Source organism: Prunus avium, chromosome 1 (assembly GCF_965620075.1).
Source record: "Prunus avium chromosome 1, drPruAviu1.hap1.1, whole genome shotgun sequence".
Lineage (NCBI taxonomy): Eukaryota > Viridiplantae > Streptophyta > Magnoliopsida > Rosales > Rosaceae > Prunus > Prunus avium.
In genome coordinates this window covers 9,085,492-9,102,740 of record NC_142284.1, presented here as the reverse complement: position 1 = coordinate 9,102,740, position 17,249 = coordinate 9,085,492, and the positions used below count along the sequence as shown (strand labels likewise).

At 37.1% G+C, this 17,249-nt stretch overlaps 2 protein-coding genes across 2 annotated transcripts; both read left to right on the top strand.

Moving 5' to 3' along the window:
• The first annotated feature begins 5,680 nt into the window (after positions 1–5,680).
• Positions 5,681–7,611, top strand: LOC110752311 (BTB/POZ and MATH domain-containing protein 6-like). Its single transcript, XM_021952933.2, has 6 exons — positions 5,681–5,832; positions 5,925–6,054; positions 6,185–6,354; positions 6,466–6,751; positions 6,887–7,053; positions 7,191–7,611. The coding sequence occupies exons 1-6, from the start codon at positions 5,799–5,801 to the stop codon at positions 7,343–7,345; spliced, it is 942 nt and encodes a 313-aa protein (XP_021808625.1). The 5' UTR covers positions 5,681–5,798; the 3' UTR covers positions 7,346–7,611.
• A 752-nt stretch (positions 7,612–8,363) lies between these two features.
• LOC110752353 (BTB/POZ and MATH domain-containing protein 3-like) lies at positions 8,364–10,284 on the top strand. The gene is made up of 6 exons (XM_021952988.2): positions 8,364–8,507; positions 8,648–8,777; positions 8,907–9,076; positions 9,206–9,494; positions 9,765–9,940; positions 10,051–10,284. The coding sequence occupies exons 1-6, from the start codon at positions 8,471–8,473 to the stop codon at positions 10,206–10,208; spliced, it is 960 nt and encodes a 319-aa protein (XP_021808680.1). The 5' UTR covers positions 8,364–8,470; the 3' UTR covers positions 10,209–10,284.
• The last annotated feature ends 6,965 nt before the right edge of the window (positions 10,285–17,249 follow it).

Below are 17,249 nucleotides of genomic sequence, written 5' to 3'. Positions count from 1 at the left end.
CACAAATATAAAAGTATTGATTCTCAACATTGATGTATCAGCCAACTAGCTAAGGCTTTAAATAGTAGTGGATTGCCTCCCAAATTAGACCAAGGTATATTAAACTAATGCATTTATACTATAAAAAAAAACTGTATGTTTTTCTCCTAAATTCAAAGCAATGACAGTCAGCAAAATAAAGAATAATTAGGGTCAATAAAACTTGCAATAATGTCACATAAACTCTCTGCCCTTTTCCACAAAAATTAATATCTATAAATGAAAATAAATAATAAATATAACAATTGAATACACAAATAGGCCAAAACTAAAATTGACGCAATATTAGATTTTGAATTCAAAATGAAACTACAACTTCAAGAATTTGAAACCAAAGTAAGTAGTATACCGATTTGCGAAAATGCAACAATTGAATATTCAAATCAAAGTTATCTTCATAAAAGGAAAACTTAATTGTCTGTTGACCAATAATGCTTTATTCCTTCATAATACATTAAACCACATAAAGATAGTGTATAAAAATCCAACGTTAAAAGTAATTAAATGCTAATATCAAATCAATTTAAATTAATTTGCAGTTTTTTTTTTTTCGAATTAAAACAAAGAAGGTATTAGCACAAAATTTCATTAAGTTCATAACCATGTTAAGGGCAATAATCACCCAACATTATTAGCAACTTTTTTGCCAAAATAAATGTAGGAATTGAAAACAAGTGTGACCATTAGGCCAAATCTCGAAAATTAATTTCAACAAGAAAAAGTATTTTTGTCTTTTGAAAAGGTGTAAGTGTATGCAATCAAGAAAAAGCATACTCATGAATTGACATTTCTAGATTAAGTAAAACAATAAACAGACACAATACAAACTCTGATTTGTAAAGAACAAAGGGACCATGTAGATAAGATCATGAAACAGATTTCCACTTTCCATTTCCATTTCAAGTTATTTATTTATTTATTTAAAATTTGACAAAACTAAACAAGTGCCAAATGATAAGTTTCTGTATTGTCTTATTCACAAAATTCAAACTAAGTTAATTTCTTCGAATCACATAAATTTATAGCAATGCTCACACTTGCATAAGATAAAGTATTAATTGGTAGAACTTATCTTGTGGTACATGATATTGGACCCCTGATACCGATTCCATCATAACTCCAAATTGAAAATAACGCAAATCTCTATTCCCATAAATAAGATAAACCTTGAACACAATCGTTAGTGCAATATATATGTACATTTATATAAAATACTCGAAAGACACCACACATAACGTAATTTGATCCATTTTCCAAAAACTAAAGATAATTGATATCCAAAATCAGCAATAATATGATTAATATACCAACGCTATTGAAATAAGGTCATTAATTAGACATATTAATAAAATAAGTTGCAGAACTTTACAAAATATCAATTAGTCAATCCAAATGAATGGTCAGTGTAATGTAAATTATTAATTAAAGAAAATATATTAATAGGCTCTTAAATTTTATCAAAGCAAACTCTCAATTTCAAAATACAAGTGTTCTTTGAGTAACTTACAACTGCAAATCACAAATTAAATATATAACTAAAATTTATACAGAGGAATAATGTCTGAATAAAAATTTAGAGGAATAATAGCATAATCATAAGAGTCACAATTTCAATGCATTAATTCAAAGTATATAGCATAATATGATATAAATCGGCCAAATGCGTTTTAATTTTTAATTTTGAAAAAGGCCGAAACCCAAACAACAGAATGAACTGTGCAAAGTTTCAAGTATACAAAATGAACTGTGCAATATATATATAGCATGACAAAGATGCAACAAAACAAATAATTGTTCCTCAAAATTATACAAACCAATAATTATGTTTAACCAACAAACTGATAAAAATACATTTTGATAGAACTTTGAAACTTATGGATAAACAAGTCTTTGAGCAAAAGGTTGAGAACATATTTGGTTGTTCAAACAATAAATTCAAATCATCACACTAATATTTTCAAACCAGCACGCCTTTTACCAAACACACTTAATAAATATTTTGTAAAATTAAACTGTGCAGAGCTTACATATATACTATAAATATAGATATTGAATTGCAACAATTGTAAACTACAAACAACCTATAGCAGTACGGAAAGAAAATGATTTTAACATACAAAGGTTTAATAGACATATGGTTTCACATATATAATCAAACTTATGCTATGATAAAGACACAACCTAACAAATATGATTTATTCGAAATACATGTAAGATAATACTTTGTTTACTACAGTTTGAACCAAGCAGCAAGTGGTAATCTCATCAATCAAGTATTCAATTGAGGCTTCACAACAGTACGGAAAAAAAGTAGTTTTAATCTACAAAGGCTTTAGATTGTTATAAAAAATATACAAAATATAGTTTTCCTTTTCCGTAAAGCCAAACACAAAAAAATATTATATTATAAATAACATATAAATAAATAGGAAAGCTTTTAAGGTATAATGAAATTGAAGAAAACAAAATAATAGGTAAGTAAAAGGAAAATAAATAATAAGTAAGAAGGTGAGTTTGGTACGGTGAAGCACGTCAAAGACGCTGTCCTAAAGCCTTTGTAGCCTCCCTACGTGCAGGTACTGACGGTCTACAAGACTCCAAGATACGACCCCTTGTACACAAACTCAAGATCCGCTATGAGCACGTTCATAGACGGATATGGGTATCCAAGTCACAGAACCATTGCCAAAATAATAATATAAAGTAGAGAATATATATAAAAGTAGAAAAGGAGAGAATCAGTTTATGGTGGTGATTGTGGTATGTGATATTCTGATGGTGTAATGTGTGTGTTTCAAATGTGAAGGAGGAGTGGCCTTTTATAGGCATCCAAAAACAAGTAACCTTCACCAATCATAAAAGTTCACCAACCAAAAATTAAGGCATTCACCAACCAGAAATAAAACATGAATATTAAATATTTATAACCCCCACAATAAATCAAATAAAATAGCCAAAATAATTAATTAAATAAAACGGTTAAATTTTTAAAACCTTTTAAAATTCCAACAATCCCGACGAATTCTTTCCTTTCCCGACCAATAAGGACCTTTGCCCGACGAAGTTTTTTATTTCCCTTCAAATTGTGACATCTCCAGGCGATTTGTGACTCGTTCATGACGAATTTTGTTCTTTCCTGACAAGTTCTTATTTTTCCCAGAGAAATTTTACCCACCCCTAAAATTTACCCGAAATACTTCAACTAATCTTATTTACTTATACACTAAAAAAAATTATTTACTTATTCACAACTTTGTATTTGATTTTCTAATTTTCCTTCTATGCCTGCGATAATAATCAGCCGTCTTATTTACCAAAAACTAAAACGGAATAATCAACAACCTTATTTACCAAAAAAAACAGCGGAATAATTAACCGCCAATCCACGTGTGAGAAAACTTTAGCCTTCTTTTTTTTTTTTTTTTTTTTTGGTTTGTTGGAAAAAAACTTTAGCCTTCTGGACATTGCGAAAGTGTGCAAGAGAAAATTAAAAAATAACTAAAAACTAAAAACTTAAATTCTCAATGTGAGACCTTGGAAATTTTATGGTGCGCTCTTAGAAACTATTTATGGAATTTTGGAGAATTTATTTTGGTTAATATGATTTTTGGTGTATTAACCAATATTTTCAAAGACGAGGCGTATAGGCGAGGCGTTTTTAGTAGCGTTATGCGATACGTAAGCCTCGAAGCGTTTTGAACATTAATTAGAGAGAAAAATAAAATACTTACTTGCAGTCGAAAAATGAAGATGATTCTTGAAATTGATGTAGATTATTTGGTAAGGGTAGAAATTAGGGTTGTACTATATATATATATATATAATTCCATGTAATAATATATTAATTTAGACACACAAAAAAAACAGGAAAAAAAAAAAGAGTAAGTAGAAAAGCTACAGTCGGCTGGAGATAGAAAAGACAAGAAGATATTAATTCTTCTTGCCTTAAGTTTATTACAATAAAGGGAAGATTTTTTTTTTTTAAAAAAAAAAACAGAAACTTGCGTGTGTGTATTTTTCAAAACACTCCAAGTGAAACGACGTCGTTTCACTTTAAGTTTTTTCTTTAAACACTTCAATCGAAACGACGTGGTTTCATTACAATAAACCTTTTTAAAAAAAAAACACGCGAGTCGTCTTCCTCGCAAAGTCGTCTTCCTCGCAGAGCCGCAGCCAATCTACAGAGTCTCAAAATTTCTTCCGCTTCAGAGTGCCCAGATCTGTCACGCCTTGGTCCGCCTCGCTCCGCCTTGCAACGCCTCCTCACGCCTTCCCAGCGCTAAACGTGCAACTCGCGAAATAGCCGACCGCCTCGGGCGATTTCCTGCCGCCTCGCTCCGACGCGCGCGAAGGCATGCCTTTGAAAACACTGGTATTAACCGAAAAATTCTAACGTTTCCTGACGACACTGAAATTCTGGCCTTTCCTGACTAAAATGATGTCTTTGCTGACAAAATGGGACATGTATCGACAATTTGGCCTTCCCGAAAAATATGGACCTGTTCCGGCAAATGTTGACCATGCCATTTTTTTCTTATCCGTCAATTTATGGCATTTCCGGACGAAATGTTGTCTTTGTAGAGAAATTGTGACCAGTCCCAACAAGTTTGGCCTTTTCCGGTCCTTCCTTTTAGTTCTTAACTGCGTACATGTGCACAGTCCATTATTATGAACTTTAATTCCTTGGACCATTAAAAAAAAAACCAGAAGGGGGATTAATCTTGCCCCTTTTTTTTTGGTATCTCATGGTGGTTGTGGATAGGTTACAGTCTGGTGGTAAATCAGTAGGAGAAAATTGGAGAGCTGAATTGCCTAGCACAGGGTTGGGAGTGGGAGTCATAGAGCAAATGAAATATGAGAAAAGAAATTATGTGGCTTGCTTGGCAAGGCAAATGCTCTGGTGCAGTGTGTATATGTCTGTAGTTGTTACTATGAAAATTAATTTTGAACATATGTGCGCGTATACGATTTTCAATTGTGAGACATCCTAAACATCATGTATGACCACAGGCCATTGATGGCATGGTGAGTCTGTGTTGAGGGAGCACAAGCAAAACACCCTCACGTGTGTGTTGATCTAGATGTGTTTATTTCTGTGCCTGTTCAGTTTGTTTGTTTCTCGGTTCTTGTTTGCAGGTACATTAATTGGAGGAAGTGAGTTTGAAGGACGTTTTTCTCTAATTAATGAGGCATGTTCACTGCTTGTAGGCTATTGCTGGTTCAGTGCCTCAAGTCCGTGCAATGGTTGAACATTCATTACAGTAGAGGACTTTCTCAGGGAGTCAGCCGGCTTCGGGCTTTTAGTGAAGGATACTGGATGGAGGCAGAAGTTACCGTCCATGGAATTGTTAAAGCATAGAATGGTAATTAAGCTTGTGGTATACAAAGCTATGGGGGTGTAATGTATTGTCAATCCATTTGCCGTGTTAAAACACAATCCTTAATAAATGATTGTATGGCATTGTTTTACTTATGAGTTATGGCCTTCTTGGTGAATAATACGTGTACCATTTTGAGTACATGTTTCAGAGCACCTAAAAGCAGGTCAAGGATACCTTTTCCTTTCAAGAAAGACAATCCTATGGAAGCAAAGCATAACAGTTCTATCCTTAAAAAGTTTCAAGTTTAGAATAACACCTTAAAATTTTTCCTTTAAAAACAGAAAACCCATTTTGGTTCTAACACAGATAAACCCTTTCTCATTTCTGTAACTAGTATCAAATTATCATCAAATTAAGTTCGATGGTCAAGCTTGTTTCATGATGACTAGTCTTAACTTCGATGCCCAAGATGGTAAAGATGCTCTGTGTGTTGAAAGTACTAGCTAAGTACGAGCTTATTTCCTTGTTGTTGTTGTTGTGTTGCCAATTAACATTTAATTGCAGGGATTTTGAGAAGCTTTTCGGATGCACCACCAACTCATTACACAGTAAAAATACAGTCCCTTTCATTGCTGACCAAAAATTCTTTGGAGAAATATGAATCAGGGGACTTTGAAGCTGGAGGGTACAAATGGTTAGAATTCATTTCCTAGACAAAGTTCCAACATCTCTGTCTTTTCTCATAATTTTTATTTAGATTAGTTGCCAGTACTTTCTTATATTCAAGCTGCATTAATGCAAAATCAATTGTGGTTTTGCTACAGGAAACTGGTTTTCTATCCAAATGGAAACAAGAGCAGGAATGTGAAAGATCACATCTCTCTCTACTTGGTAATGTCTGGTGCAAATGCTACCCAGATTTCTCGGGAAGTGTATGCTGTTTTCAGGTTGTTTTTACTTGATCAGAATAAGGGCAACTATTTGGTTCTTCAAGGTACCATTTACTTCCATTAATGCATAGAACAGATAAGCGTAGATGTTTCTCATATCTGCAATGCATTGTCTCATTTTCTGACATCATTTTTTTTTATATGACATCTCTTAGAACAAAATGAAAGGCGCTTCCACGGGATGAAGCTCGATTGGGGATTTGATCAGTTCCTCTCTCAGAAAGCTTTTACTGAAGCTTCCAATGGATTTCTCTTAGATGACACCAGTGTGTTGGGAGCAGAGATCTTTGTTTGTAAAGAGAGAAGTACATGCAAAGGAGAGTGTCTATCAATGGTAAAAGATGCCGTGATGTACAAGCATGTTTGGAAAATTGACAACTTCTCGAAGTTAGATGCGGAATTCTATGACTCAAAAACGTTCATTTCTGGAGACCAGAAATGGTATCCCTACATAAAGCTTTCTTATCAATCATCATATTAAAGGTTTTTTCCAACAAAAAAAATTGCTCGAGGATCAAACTTTAAATCGTAGGTAATCTAAAAGTATTCTTATTCTTCGTGGGCTGATTGTTGCAGGAAGATTCAACTCTATCCCAAGGGAAAAGGCAATGGAATTGGTACTCATCTTTCTCTTTATTTGGCATTGGCTGATCCGAAATCTCTTCCTCCAGGCTCTAAAATCTATGCAGATTTTACACTACGGATCCTGGACCAAGTGAATGCAAGGCATCAGTTTGGTAAAGGTAATTGGCCTAGTGCTATTGCTAGATAGTCATGAGGTTTCTTTGGTTATGATGTGGCTTCTTTCGTTTCATTTTATTTTACCTTTTCAACTTTGTTTTCAATATACTCAACTGGAAATCCTTCTTGGCGCTTGTAGTCAACTTCTGGTTCAGCGCCTCAAATCCGGAGTGCGGTTGGTGGAGATTCATAACGCTGGGATTTCTCAGCCAAGCAGGCATGGGGTTTTTGTCGAAGGATACTTGCACCGTGGAAGCAGAGGTCACTGTCCATGGAATTTCTAATGCCCTGTAGTATGAAATTAAGGGGTTGAATTTTCTTCAATTTTCTCAAATGTTTGAAAGAATAAAAAAAAAACTCATTTCCTTGTGACATGGTTGTGTCTCTTCTGTTGTGAAAGGCTTCTTGATCCTCTGCTTTTCCTTGTTTTCCTTTTTTTTTTCTTCATGTAACTTCTTCAATTATTACAAATTTTATAGTCTCTGCTGAGTTGTATGGAAAAATATATTGAAAATAGAAAAGAAAAAGAAAAAGGCCAGCACATTCTCAGAGCAGAAAAAGCATGGTTACAAGTTTTCTTCTTGGCTTGTTAGATAATATTGGTCCCAGTAATATGATGGATGTACATTAGTTAAAAATGGACATGGGAAAGGTAGTATGGCATTATCAAAGGTTATGAATTTTACAGTTAGATAATTAGGGAAAGGAACACAAAAACAGAAAACCAGCATCCTCCTTGTGACTTTCATACATGGAATCCATATGACTGGCTGTACTGAAATCCGAAAGGATCATCATATAACACCGAAAAAGTAACAGAAGCAGAGCTCTCTGTTTTTCTAAAAATTATAATCTCTGTTTTTCTAAAAATTATAATCTCTGTTTGTTCTCTTAGCAGAAGAAACCTTGACCTTGTAGAATTTGTCATCTTTGAAAGTAGAATTTTTAATCAACATAAATTAGAATTTGTCATCTTTGAAAGAAGGAAGATGCATAGCCATCTCCGTACTCTGCTCCTTTCTTCCTTGGTTTCTACAGAGAGATCAACGGACATGCGTTACAGCATGCAGAAAGCTACTTAACAATGCAATGACAACCCAATGTTGTTCGGTTTAATAAGAATGTGCAGGTCTAGGTGTGGCAAGAAAAGGTGAGAGTATACTCTCTTCAACCTTAATAAACAATAAGTACATGATTCAAAACACCTACAAGCAGGTCATGGAGACTTTTTCCTTGAAAAAAAAAAAAAGAAGATAATCGTGCAGAAGCAAAGCATAACAGTCATATTCTTAAAAAGCTTCAAGTTTGGAATAACACCTTTTATTTCTCCTTTTAAAAGCTGCAACCCCATTTTGATTCTTGTAACCTGTAACAAATTATCAGCACCTTCAAAGTTCCACGGTCGTCAAGTTTACTACCATGAGCATGAATAACCTTAACTTCGATGACCAATACGGTAAGGTGCTCTTGCTATCTGTTTGAGTGTGTGCGTTGAAAGCACTAGCTAATGTAAACATGGCATGTTATGGACACCAAATGTACATACATCACTGATACTGATACCTTCTACTTGTGTTGCCAACATTTTAATTGCAGGGATTTTGAGAACATTTTCTGATTCAATGCCAACTCATTACACGTTCAAAATACAGTCGTTTTCATTGATGTCCAAACATTCACTGGAGAGATATGAATCGGAGGACTTTGAAGCTGGAGGATACAAATGGTATGATTCTTTCTCTCGTTTCCTAAACAAGTTCTTATACTTGTGAGACTCTGTATTTTCTCATTAGCCTTAATTTTATTCTTATTTCCAAGCTGCATTAGAGTACTCTCAATAGTGGTTTTGCTACAGGAAACTGGCTTTTTATCCAAATGGAAACAAGAGCAAGAATGTGAAAGAGCACATCTCTCTTTACTTAGTATTGGCTGGAGCAAATGGCCCCCAGACCTGTTGGGAAGTGCATGCTGCTTTCAGGTTGTTTTTACTTGATCAGAACAATGGCAAGTACTTGGCTCTTCAAGGTACCATTTCTTTTCATTTAATTCCTATACAACCAGCAGAGAACATATAAGATAATATTTCTTATATATTCAAAGCATTGCCTCATAGCCTGATTTTTTTTTCTTTTTTTTCGGTCATTAATTGCTTAGAAGAACAAAAGGAGAGGTTATTCCATGGGATTAAGCTTGACTGGGGATTTGATCAATTTTTCTCTCAAAAAGATTTCACTGATGCTTCCAATGGATTTCTTGTGGATGACGCCTGTGTGTTTGGAGCAGAGGTCTTTGTTCGGAAAGAAAGAAGCACATGCAAAGGAGAGTGCCTATCAATGATCAAGGATGCCGTTATGTACAAGCATGTTTGGAAAATTGAAAACTTGTCAAAGTTAGATGAGGAGAGCTACGACTCAGAAACATTCATCGCTGGAGACCAGAAATGGTGCAAAAGCCTCCTTATTGATTAATATATGCTTCTTGACAGGATTTTTATTTCCTCCTTGGTCTATCACTCTCTCTCTCTCTCTCTTTCATTGTGCAAATTTTACTTGCATGAAGATGGTAAACAATCACTTGTGTTAGAGAAAGTTTACCAATAACAAAAACAAAACAAAACAAAAGGAGAGATGTTAAGGTTGCAGATGAAAACTAAACTTGCTGTGGAAGATATTAATTAAGTGCAGGTAATCTAATCGAAAAATGCTTGTTGCAGGAAGATAGAGTTCTATCCCAAGGGAAGAGACGATGGGAAGGATAGCCATCTTTCTATTGATTTGGCATTGGCTGATCCCACATCTCTGTCTCCTACCTCTAAATTATATGCACAGTTTACCCTTCGCCTCGTAGATCCAGTGTACAGCCACCGTCACTTTGAATATGGTACTAAAGGTAAAAAGATTGGCCCAATTCTATGATCCCCTACACAGTGAGGAGGTTTTAAAAAATTGGTCTTTAGCCCTTCATTCATTTTTTTTCTTCTTTTTCATCTCATCTTACAGCTACTTGGTGGTTCAGTGCCTCCAGTCCGAAGCGGGGCTGGCCGAAATTCATTACACTGGGAATTTTCAGTGATAAGAGCTTGGGGTATTTGGAGAATGATAGTACCATTGTGGAGGCAGAGGTCACTGTGCTTGGAACTGCTAGTGCGCTAGACTAAAATAAATAGTAAGCTCCTGCCTGTAGCTGTATGTATCAAAAACCATGTCTCAAATATATTCATCACTTACGAATAATATGGTTGTATCACTTCTTCAGACCTTAGGTAGTCCGAATAATGGTATCATTCCTTTTCTTTTCTTTCATGCAACTTTTTCTGGCATGTAACTTTGCTTCTATGGAATTTCTAATGCCCTATACTATTGTATGAAATTATGGGGTGTGATGTTCTCAAACGTGTGATCATTCACACGCTTTTAGTTATTCTGAAAGGCTTCTTGGTCCTCTGCTTTTCTTTGTTTTCCTCTTCTTTCTTTTTTCAGTGTAACTTCATCCATTTCATAACTACTGAGTATTATGGATACATATAGAAAACAGAAAAGGAAAAAGAATATAGACAACCAAATTCTCAGAGCACAAAGCAAATTTACAAGTTTTCTTCTTTCTTGTTACATAACATTTTCTTTTTGGTTGAAACTTTTTAGATAACATTGAACTTCTTCTTGTTATTCATTAAAAAAAAAGGGGTGGGCATTGGAAAGATAATGTGGCATTATTGAAGGTTATGAACTTTACAATAAATCAAATATATATACAATGAACTGAGAATACAGTGAAGCAAGCCTCACAGGCCGTTCGCATTGAGAACAAGTTAACAACAGATAGGTACAAGTTACTGATATGGACGATGAGATGAATGATTAAGGGAGGAGATGGAAAGATTAGCCCAACGTTTTCTCATGTTCATTAATTAGTCAACTAATATTTAATTATCTCATGTTTATTCCTTGTAAATCTCTTCTTTTTATCTTGACAGAGTTATGTCTCTATTCTATGGTCTCTTTGTAACTATTATCAATTGTAAACACGTTCATATAAGTAAAACACGACAATTAGTCAATTAATTTTCGGCACTGATAGCCACGGAAGCTATGCTTAAAACCACACACAAAACAGTGGTTGTCATGTTTTACTTATATGAATGTGTTTACAATTGATAATGGGAACAAATAGATCAGATAGATGCATAACTCTATCAAGATAAGAAGAAGAGATCTACAGGGAATAAACATGAGATAATTACAGCAGATAAGCTAAGAGTTTGGAACGGATGTACTTTATCAGAATAAGGGCAACTACTTGGTTCTTACCATTTACTTTCCTTAATTTATAGGACCGATAAGCTTATGTTTCCCATATTTGCAATTTATTGTCTCATTTTCTGATATATTTTTTTGTATGGCATTGCTTTGAACAAAATGAAAGGCGCTTCCACGGGATGAAGCTTGATTGGGATTGTTGTAAAATTGGCTCACATTTAGTATGCAAGCGAAGGAGTGAGCGACCGGTCGCAAGGTTTGGGCGACCGGTCGTTTAGAAGCAGATTCGAAGTCTGAAGAATTCGCAGAAAGCGACCGGTCGCAGGTATCCGCGACCGGTCGCAACGTATCAAAAACGTATCCACGACCGGTCGCAAGGTATCCGCGACCGGTCGCTTCAGTGCTGTGCTGATGTTTTCTTACGTGTTTTCAACTACTTTTTCGGTGGCTATCGCTTTCCACAAGATTTCAGAGGCTTAATGGGTCACTTCTGAGTTGCAAGAAGGTGGACTACCTGCTGGATAGTTGGGAGAGCACTAATTGCCAATTGGTTGTCTTGCTTTGAAGGATTCACTCTCCATTTTCTGGTTTAGTGGAAGGTGGCTGAAGTGGGATTTGATTACTTACATGATCTGATCTTTAGTCTAAGTGGGAGACTAAAGGAAGGAACGTGGAAGACAAGATGGTGCCTTATCTTATGTCAATAAGTAATGGGATGTAAAGCAAGACATTATAAGATGAGAAAGCAAGTTGAAGGAGGTGTGGTTAATCTCAAGGTGGTCAAGTAGCTGGGTGCTATTGTGTTCAAAGGAGGTTAACTCACCAAGGGAGAACGTGAGGGAGAGCAATCAGTTCAAGTTTAGAGCTGAGTTGGTGTCTTGAGAGTCTAGACACAAGGAGGGAAACACCGAGGGTTGTGAGAGTGTTCACAAGTGCATCAAAGTGTTGAGCAAGGGGTGTGAGAGAAAAGAGAGCTTGGGGAGAGAATAGAGTTCTAAGGGGGTTTTTCTGTGTAAAACCAAAGTTGTAACTTATTCTTTCATGAAGTGAATTTCTCAAGGGGATCACCAAGAGGATGTAGGCAATTGCTGAACCTCTATAAATTCTTGTGTCACTTTGTGCTTGGTTGTTGTCTCAAGTGTGTGTGTGTGATTCATCTATCTTTGTGTGTGTCACAAAGTCCATCAACAACAAGATCATTAGGGGAGTGAGTGAAAGTGTTTGTCCATTTTTTTCACAACAAGTGGTATCAGAGCTGTGTTGGAGCAGCAAGTGCTAGTGTGTTGAAGATGGCAAGTGACAAGGAAGCTGAAGGTGGAAGTAGCTCTATGCATCAGAGGCTACCACAATCTGTCAGCATGAAGGTGGAGTTGAAGCCTTTCACAGGGAAGGAGAACTTCACACTTTGGCAAAGGAGGATGAAGTCAGCCCTTACACAACAAAATCTCAGTGTTGTCTTGGAAGGCAAAGAGAAGAAGCCGGTTACCATGACAGATGCGGAGTGGGGTGTGCTAGATGAGTTGGCTAGAGGAGCCATCGAGAACTTCATCTCCGATGAGGTGCTCATCAACGTGATGAAGGACACAGCGAAGCAAACATGGGAGAAGCTCGAAGAGATGTTTGCAGGGAAGTCGCTATCCAACAAGCTCTTCCTCAAGGAGGAACTCCTAAATCTTCGGATGGCGGAGGAAGGAAATCTAATGGAGCATTTGAGCAGCTTCAATAGATGTGTTGCTGACTTGCAAAGAATGGATGTGTTGTATAATACGGAGGATAAGGCACTCATGTTTCTAACATCCTTGCCTCCGTCTTATAAGCATTTCCGAACAACGCTTATGTTCGGGAAGAGTACTTTGAATTTTGAGGAGGTGGTGCAAGATGTGATGACGCATCACAGGATGTCTCAACGTTCGGAGGAGAACTCTCAAGATGCTGGTTTGTTCGCAGGGAGGCGTTCAAGCAAGCAAGAAGGCAAGGGCAGCAAAAGGAATACTAAGTCCAAGGATAATGAAGGGTGCTTCGAGTGTGGATCTATGGATCATTGGAGACGAGATTGTCCGGTATGGAAGGAGAAGCTGAACAAGATGAAGAAAGCTGGAAGTTCAGCCCACGTGTGTGATGAGGACACATGTGATGAACTCTTGACGGTTACGGAGGAAAGTAACGGGGAAGTCATGGCAAGTTCTTCGTGTAAGAATTCTTCTTCAAGTTGGATTTTAGATTCCGGGTGCTCATATCATGTGTGTGCAAATAAGTTGATGTTTGACACATATGAGGATAAGGATGCATGTAAGATTATGTTGGGAGACAAAACTACATGTGAAGTTTTGGGCATAGGGACTGTGAAGATCAAGTTGCAAGGTGGTGAAGTTTGGAGTCTTAGTGAGGTAAGGTTTGTACCTGCACTAAGAACGAATCTAGTCTCTCTTGGTTCTTTGCTTAGAGAAGGTTGCTCTTACAAGGCCAAAGGAGGGAAGCTCATGGTCACACAAGGTTCTGTGGTGGTTATGAGGGGGGAGATTCAACCAAACAACACATACAAGCTCTTGGGTGGTGCAGAGATTTGTACCAAGGAAGAGCAAGCAACAAGTCTTAATGTCAAGGAGCCGATCCAACATAATGCAGCTGCAAGTGTGCTCAAGAGAAGTTGGGCAAGGAAGGTTAGTCAAGGTTGTGTGACTAACAATTCATCATCAAGGGTGCTTGATTTCAAAGGTGCAGAAGGTGTGGAGTGGAAAATCCACAAAGGTGAAGTCAAGACAAGGGATGATGGGGAGGATGTTGTTGAAGAGAAGCTTTTTGCCAAGGTGGTCATTGAAGGGACTCCATTTGAGGTGGAGCTTGACACAAGGGCTGAAGAAGGAGGGCAACAACAACAAACTCACAAAAGGGTTCTACTTGAGGTGGAGCCATCATCAATTGCAAGGTCCGGGCCCAAGGAATCCATCAAACCTTCCCTAGGTTTTGGATGGATGGACCAAGAAGTTCCAGCCACGTTTCGAAGTGCTATAGGGAGCATGAAGCGGGAAAGTTGGAGAAGTGCATTGATGAAAAGAAATGTGTTCTTAAATCCAAGAGCAAGGAGTGCTAAGTGGGGATTTAGTGAACAAAGGTTTGGTATGTGGTTTGCATATCAAGGGAAGTCCAAGATTCAAGGTTCCAAGGAGGCAAGGAGCAACGAATTTGGCAAGGGGGAACTCTTTTCTGCACAAGAGGTCCAAGTTACTCAAGTTTAGGCTTGGGTGGAGCACCTTCCACCAAAGGTGCATTGAGGCAAGAGGTGTATTGCCATGGTGGAGTTCTTGGAAATTACTAGAACGATTTCTAAGAGGTTGAAGATGTTCTAGAGGTCAACAATGGTCCATGGGGTGATTAAATGGTTCGCCAAGGTGGAGATTGTTGTAAAATTGGCTCACATTTAGTATGCAAGCGAAGGAGTGAGCGACCGGTCGCAAGGTTTGGGCGACCGGTCGTTTAGAAGCAGATTCAAAGTCTGAAGAATTCGCAGAAAGCGACCGGTCGCAGGTATCCGCGACCGGTCGCAACGTATCAAAAACGTATCCGCGACCGGTCGCAAGGTATCCGCGACCGGTCGCAAGGTATCCGCGACCGGTCGCTTCAGTGCTGTGCTGATGTTTTCTTACGTGTTTTCAACTACTTTTTCGGTGGCTATCGCTTTCCACAAGATTTCAGAGGCTTAATGGGTCACTTCTGAGTTGCAAGAAGGTGGACTACCTGCTGGATAGTTGGGAGAGCACTAATTGCCAATTGGTTGTCTTGCTTTGAAGGATTCACTCTCCATTTTCTGGTTTAGTGGAAGGTGGCTGAAGTGGGATTTGATTACTTACATGATCTGATCTTTAGTCTAAGTGGGAGACTAAAGGAAGGAACGTGGAAGACAAGATGGTGCCTTATCTTATGTCCATTGGTCTGTGTAAGTAATGGGATGTAAAGCAAGACATTATAAGATGAGAAAGCAAGTTGAAGGAGGTGTGGTTAATCTCAAGGTGGTCAAGTAGTTGGGTGCTATTGTGTTCAAAGGAGGTTAACTCACCAAGGGAGAACGTGAGGGAGAGCAATCAGTTCAAGTTTAGAGCTGAGTTGGTGTCTTGAGAGTCTAGACACAAGGAGGGAAACACCGAGGGTTGTGAGAGTGTTCACAAGTGCATCAAAGTGTTGAGCAAGGGGTGTGAGAGAAAAGAGAGCTTGGGGAGAGAATAGAGTTCTAAGGGGGTTTTTCTGTGTAAAACCAAAGTTGTAACTTATTCTTTCATGAAGTGAATTTCTCAAGGGGATCACCAAGAGGATGTAGGCAATTGCTGAACCTCTATAAATTCTTGTGTCACTTTGTGCTTGGTTGTTGTCTCAAGTGTGTGTGTGTGATTCATCTATCTTTGTGTGTGTCACAAAGTCCATCAACAACAAGATCATTAGGGGAGTGAGTGAAAGTGTTTGTCCATTTTTTTCACAACAGGGATTTGATCAGTTTATCTCTCATAAAGCTTTCACTGAAGCTTCCAATGGATTTCTCGTAGATGACACCTGTGTGTTTGGAGCAGAGGTCTTTCTTTGTAAAGAGAAAGGGAGAGGAGAGTGTCTATCAATGGTAATGGTAAAAGATGCCGTTATGTACAAGCAAGCATGTTTGGAAAATTGACAACTTCTCAAAGTTATTAGACGCAGAATTCTACAACTCAAAAGCTTTCATTTCTGGAGACCAGAAATGGTATCTCTACATAAATGTGTGAAAGAAAAGATAATCATTTCCTTATGAATATGGTTGTATCTCTTCTTCTGACCTTGGTGGTGAATAAATATGTCTCCATTTTTTGGACTTTACATGCTTTTAGTTGTTGTCAAAGGCTTCTCAATCCTCTACGTTTTTTGTTTCTCATTTTTTTTCTGTAACTTATTCAACCTTACAACTTTTAGTCCCTGCTGAGTCGTACGGAAATATATTGAAAATAGAAAAGAAAAAGAAAAAGGGAAGCTTATTGTCAGAGCAGAAACAGTTTGGTTGCAAGTTTTCTACTTTCTTGTTAGATAAAAAAATGGACATGGGAAAGATAGTATGGCATTATCAAGGTTGTGAGTTTTACAGATTAGATGGAAAGATAAGCGAAAGGTTTTCTCGATGTCGTAACACATAAACAGAAAACCAGTGTCATCCTCGTAACTTTCCTAGATGGAAATGGAATCCATGACTGTCTGTAAATGAAATGTACAGAAAAATGCGTTAACAAGTTCTCAATGTCATGCAGAATTTTTGTTTTTGGTTGAAAAATCAAAGGAAATTCATCCAAGCATGCATCTGTTATGTTATATAGGACACAAAAAAGCAGGCAAACAATCAATGCGAAAGGATCATCATAACATGGAGGAAGTAACCGAAGCAGAGCTCTATGTTTTTCTAGAACAAACTGAAATCTCATTTACCACAAGTACACAAAAGAAACCAGGAAGGAAGGACCTAGAGATGAAAACTTTAAGGAGCAATCAGCACGCAGATAACTTATGAATTTTAAAAGTGTTATTGACAAGAAATTAGATTTAAAAAATTTATAATCTCAAGTGTCTTGTCATGGAGTATCTTTCAATGGTCACTGCAGAAAGACATAAAGATATTCACCCCGGCAACAATGCTTTGCTTCTAATAAAACAAGCTTTATGATTATACATGTGCCGTTAAGCTATAAAATCTGTCCCTTTCTTTCTCGGTTCCTACAATCTACAAACACATGAAGCTATTGATTAGGTAATTCATATACATATGGAAACTTCTCTTTTTAGTTTTCTTTGCTCTTATTCAAGTACGCAATTTTTTTCATAAAACCTTTTTCCTTTGATTTAATACAAATGGACAAAGAAGATATTGAAAAATTAATACAAAGAGATCAAGAGACATGCCTCATATAGCATGCAGAAAGCTACTTAGAGCATCC

What these genes read in the sequence shown, in the direction of transcription:
- LOC110752311 (XM_021952933.2), top strand. Translation starts at nt 5,799, where the DNA reads ATGATGACTAGTCTTAACTTCGATGCCCAAGATG. An exon ending in TAACTTCGATGCCCAAGATG is followed by an intron (nt 5,833 to 5,924) that starts GTAAAGATGCTC and finishes ATTTAATTGCAG; the next exon opens with GGATTTTGAGAAGCTTTTCG. An exon ending in ATTTCTGGAGACCAGAAATG is followed by an intron (nt 6,752 to 6,886) that starts GTATCCCTACAT and finishes TGATTGTTGCAG; the next exon opens with GAAGATTCAACTCTATCCCA.
- LOC110752353 (XM_021952988.2), top strand. Translation starts at nt 8,471, where the DNA reads ATGAGCATGAATAACCTTAACTTCGATGACCAATACG. An exon ending in ATCGCTGGAGACCAGAAATG is followed by an intron (nt 9,495 to 9,764) that starts GTGCAAAAGCCT and finishes TGCTTGTTGCAG; the next exon opens with GAAGATAGAGTTCTATCCCA. An exon ending in CTTTGAATATGGTACTAAAG is followed by an intron (nt 9,941 to 10,050) that starts GTAAAAAGATTG and finishes CTCATCTTACAG; the next exon opens with CTACTTGGTGGTTCAGTGCC.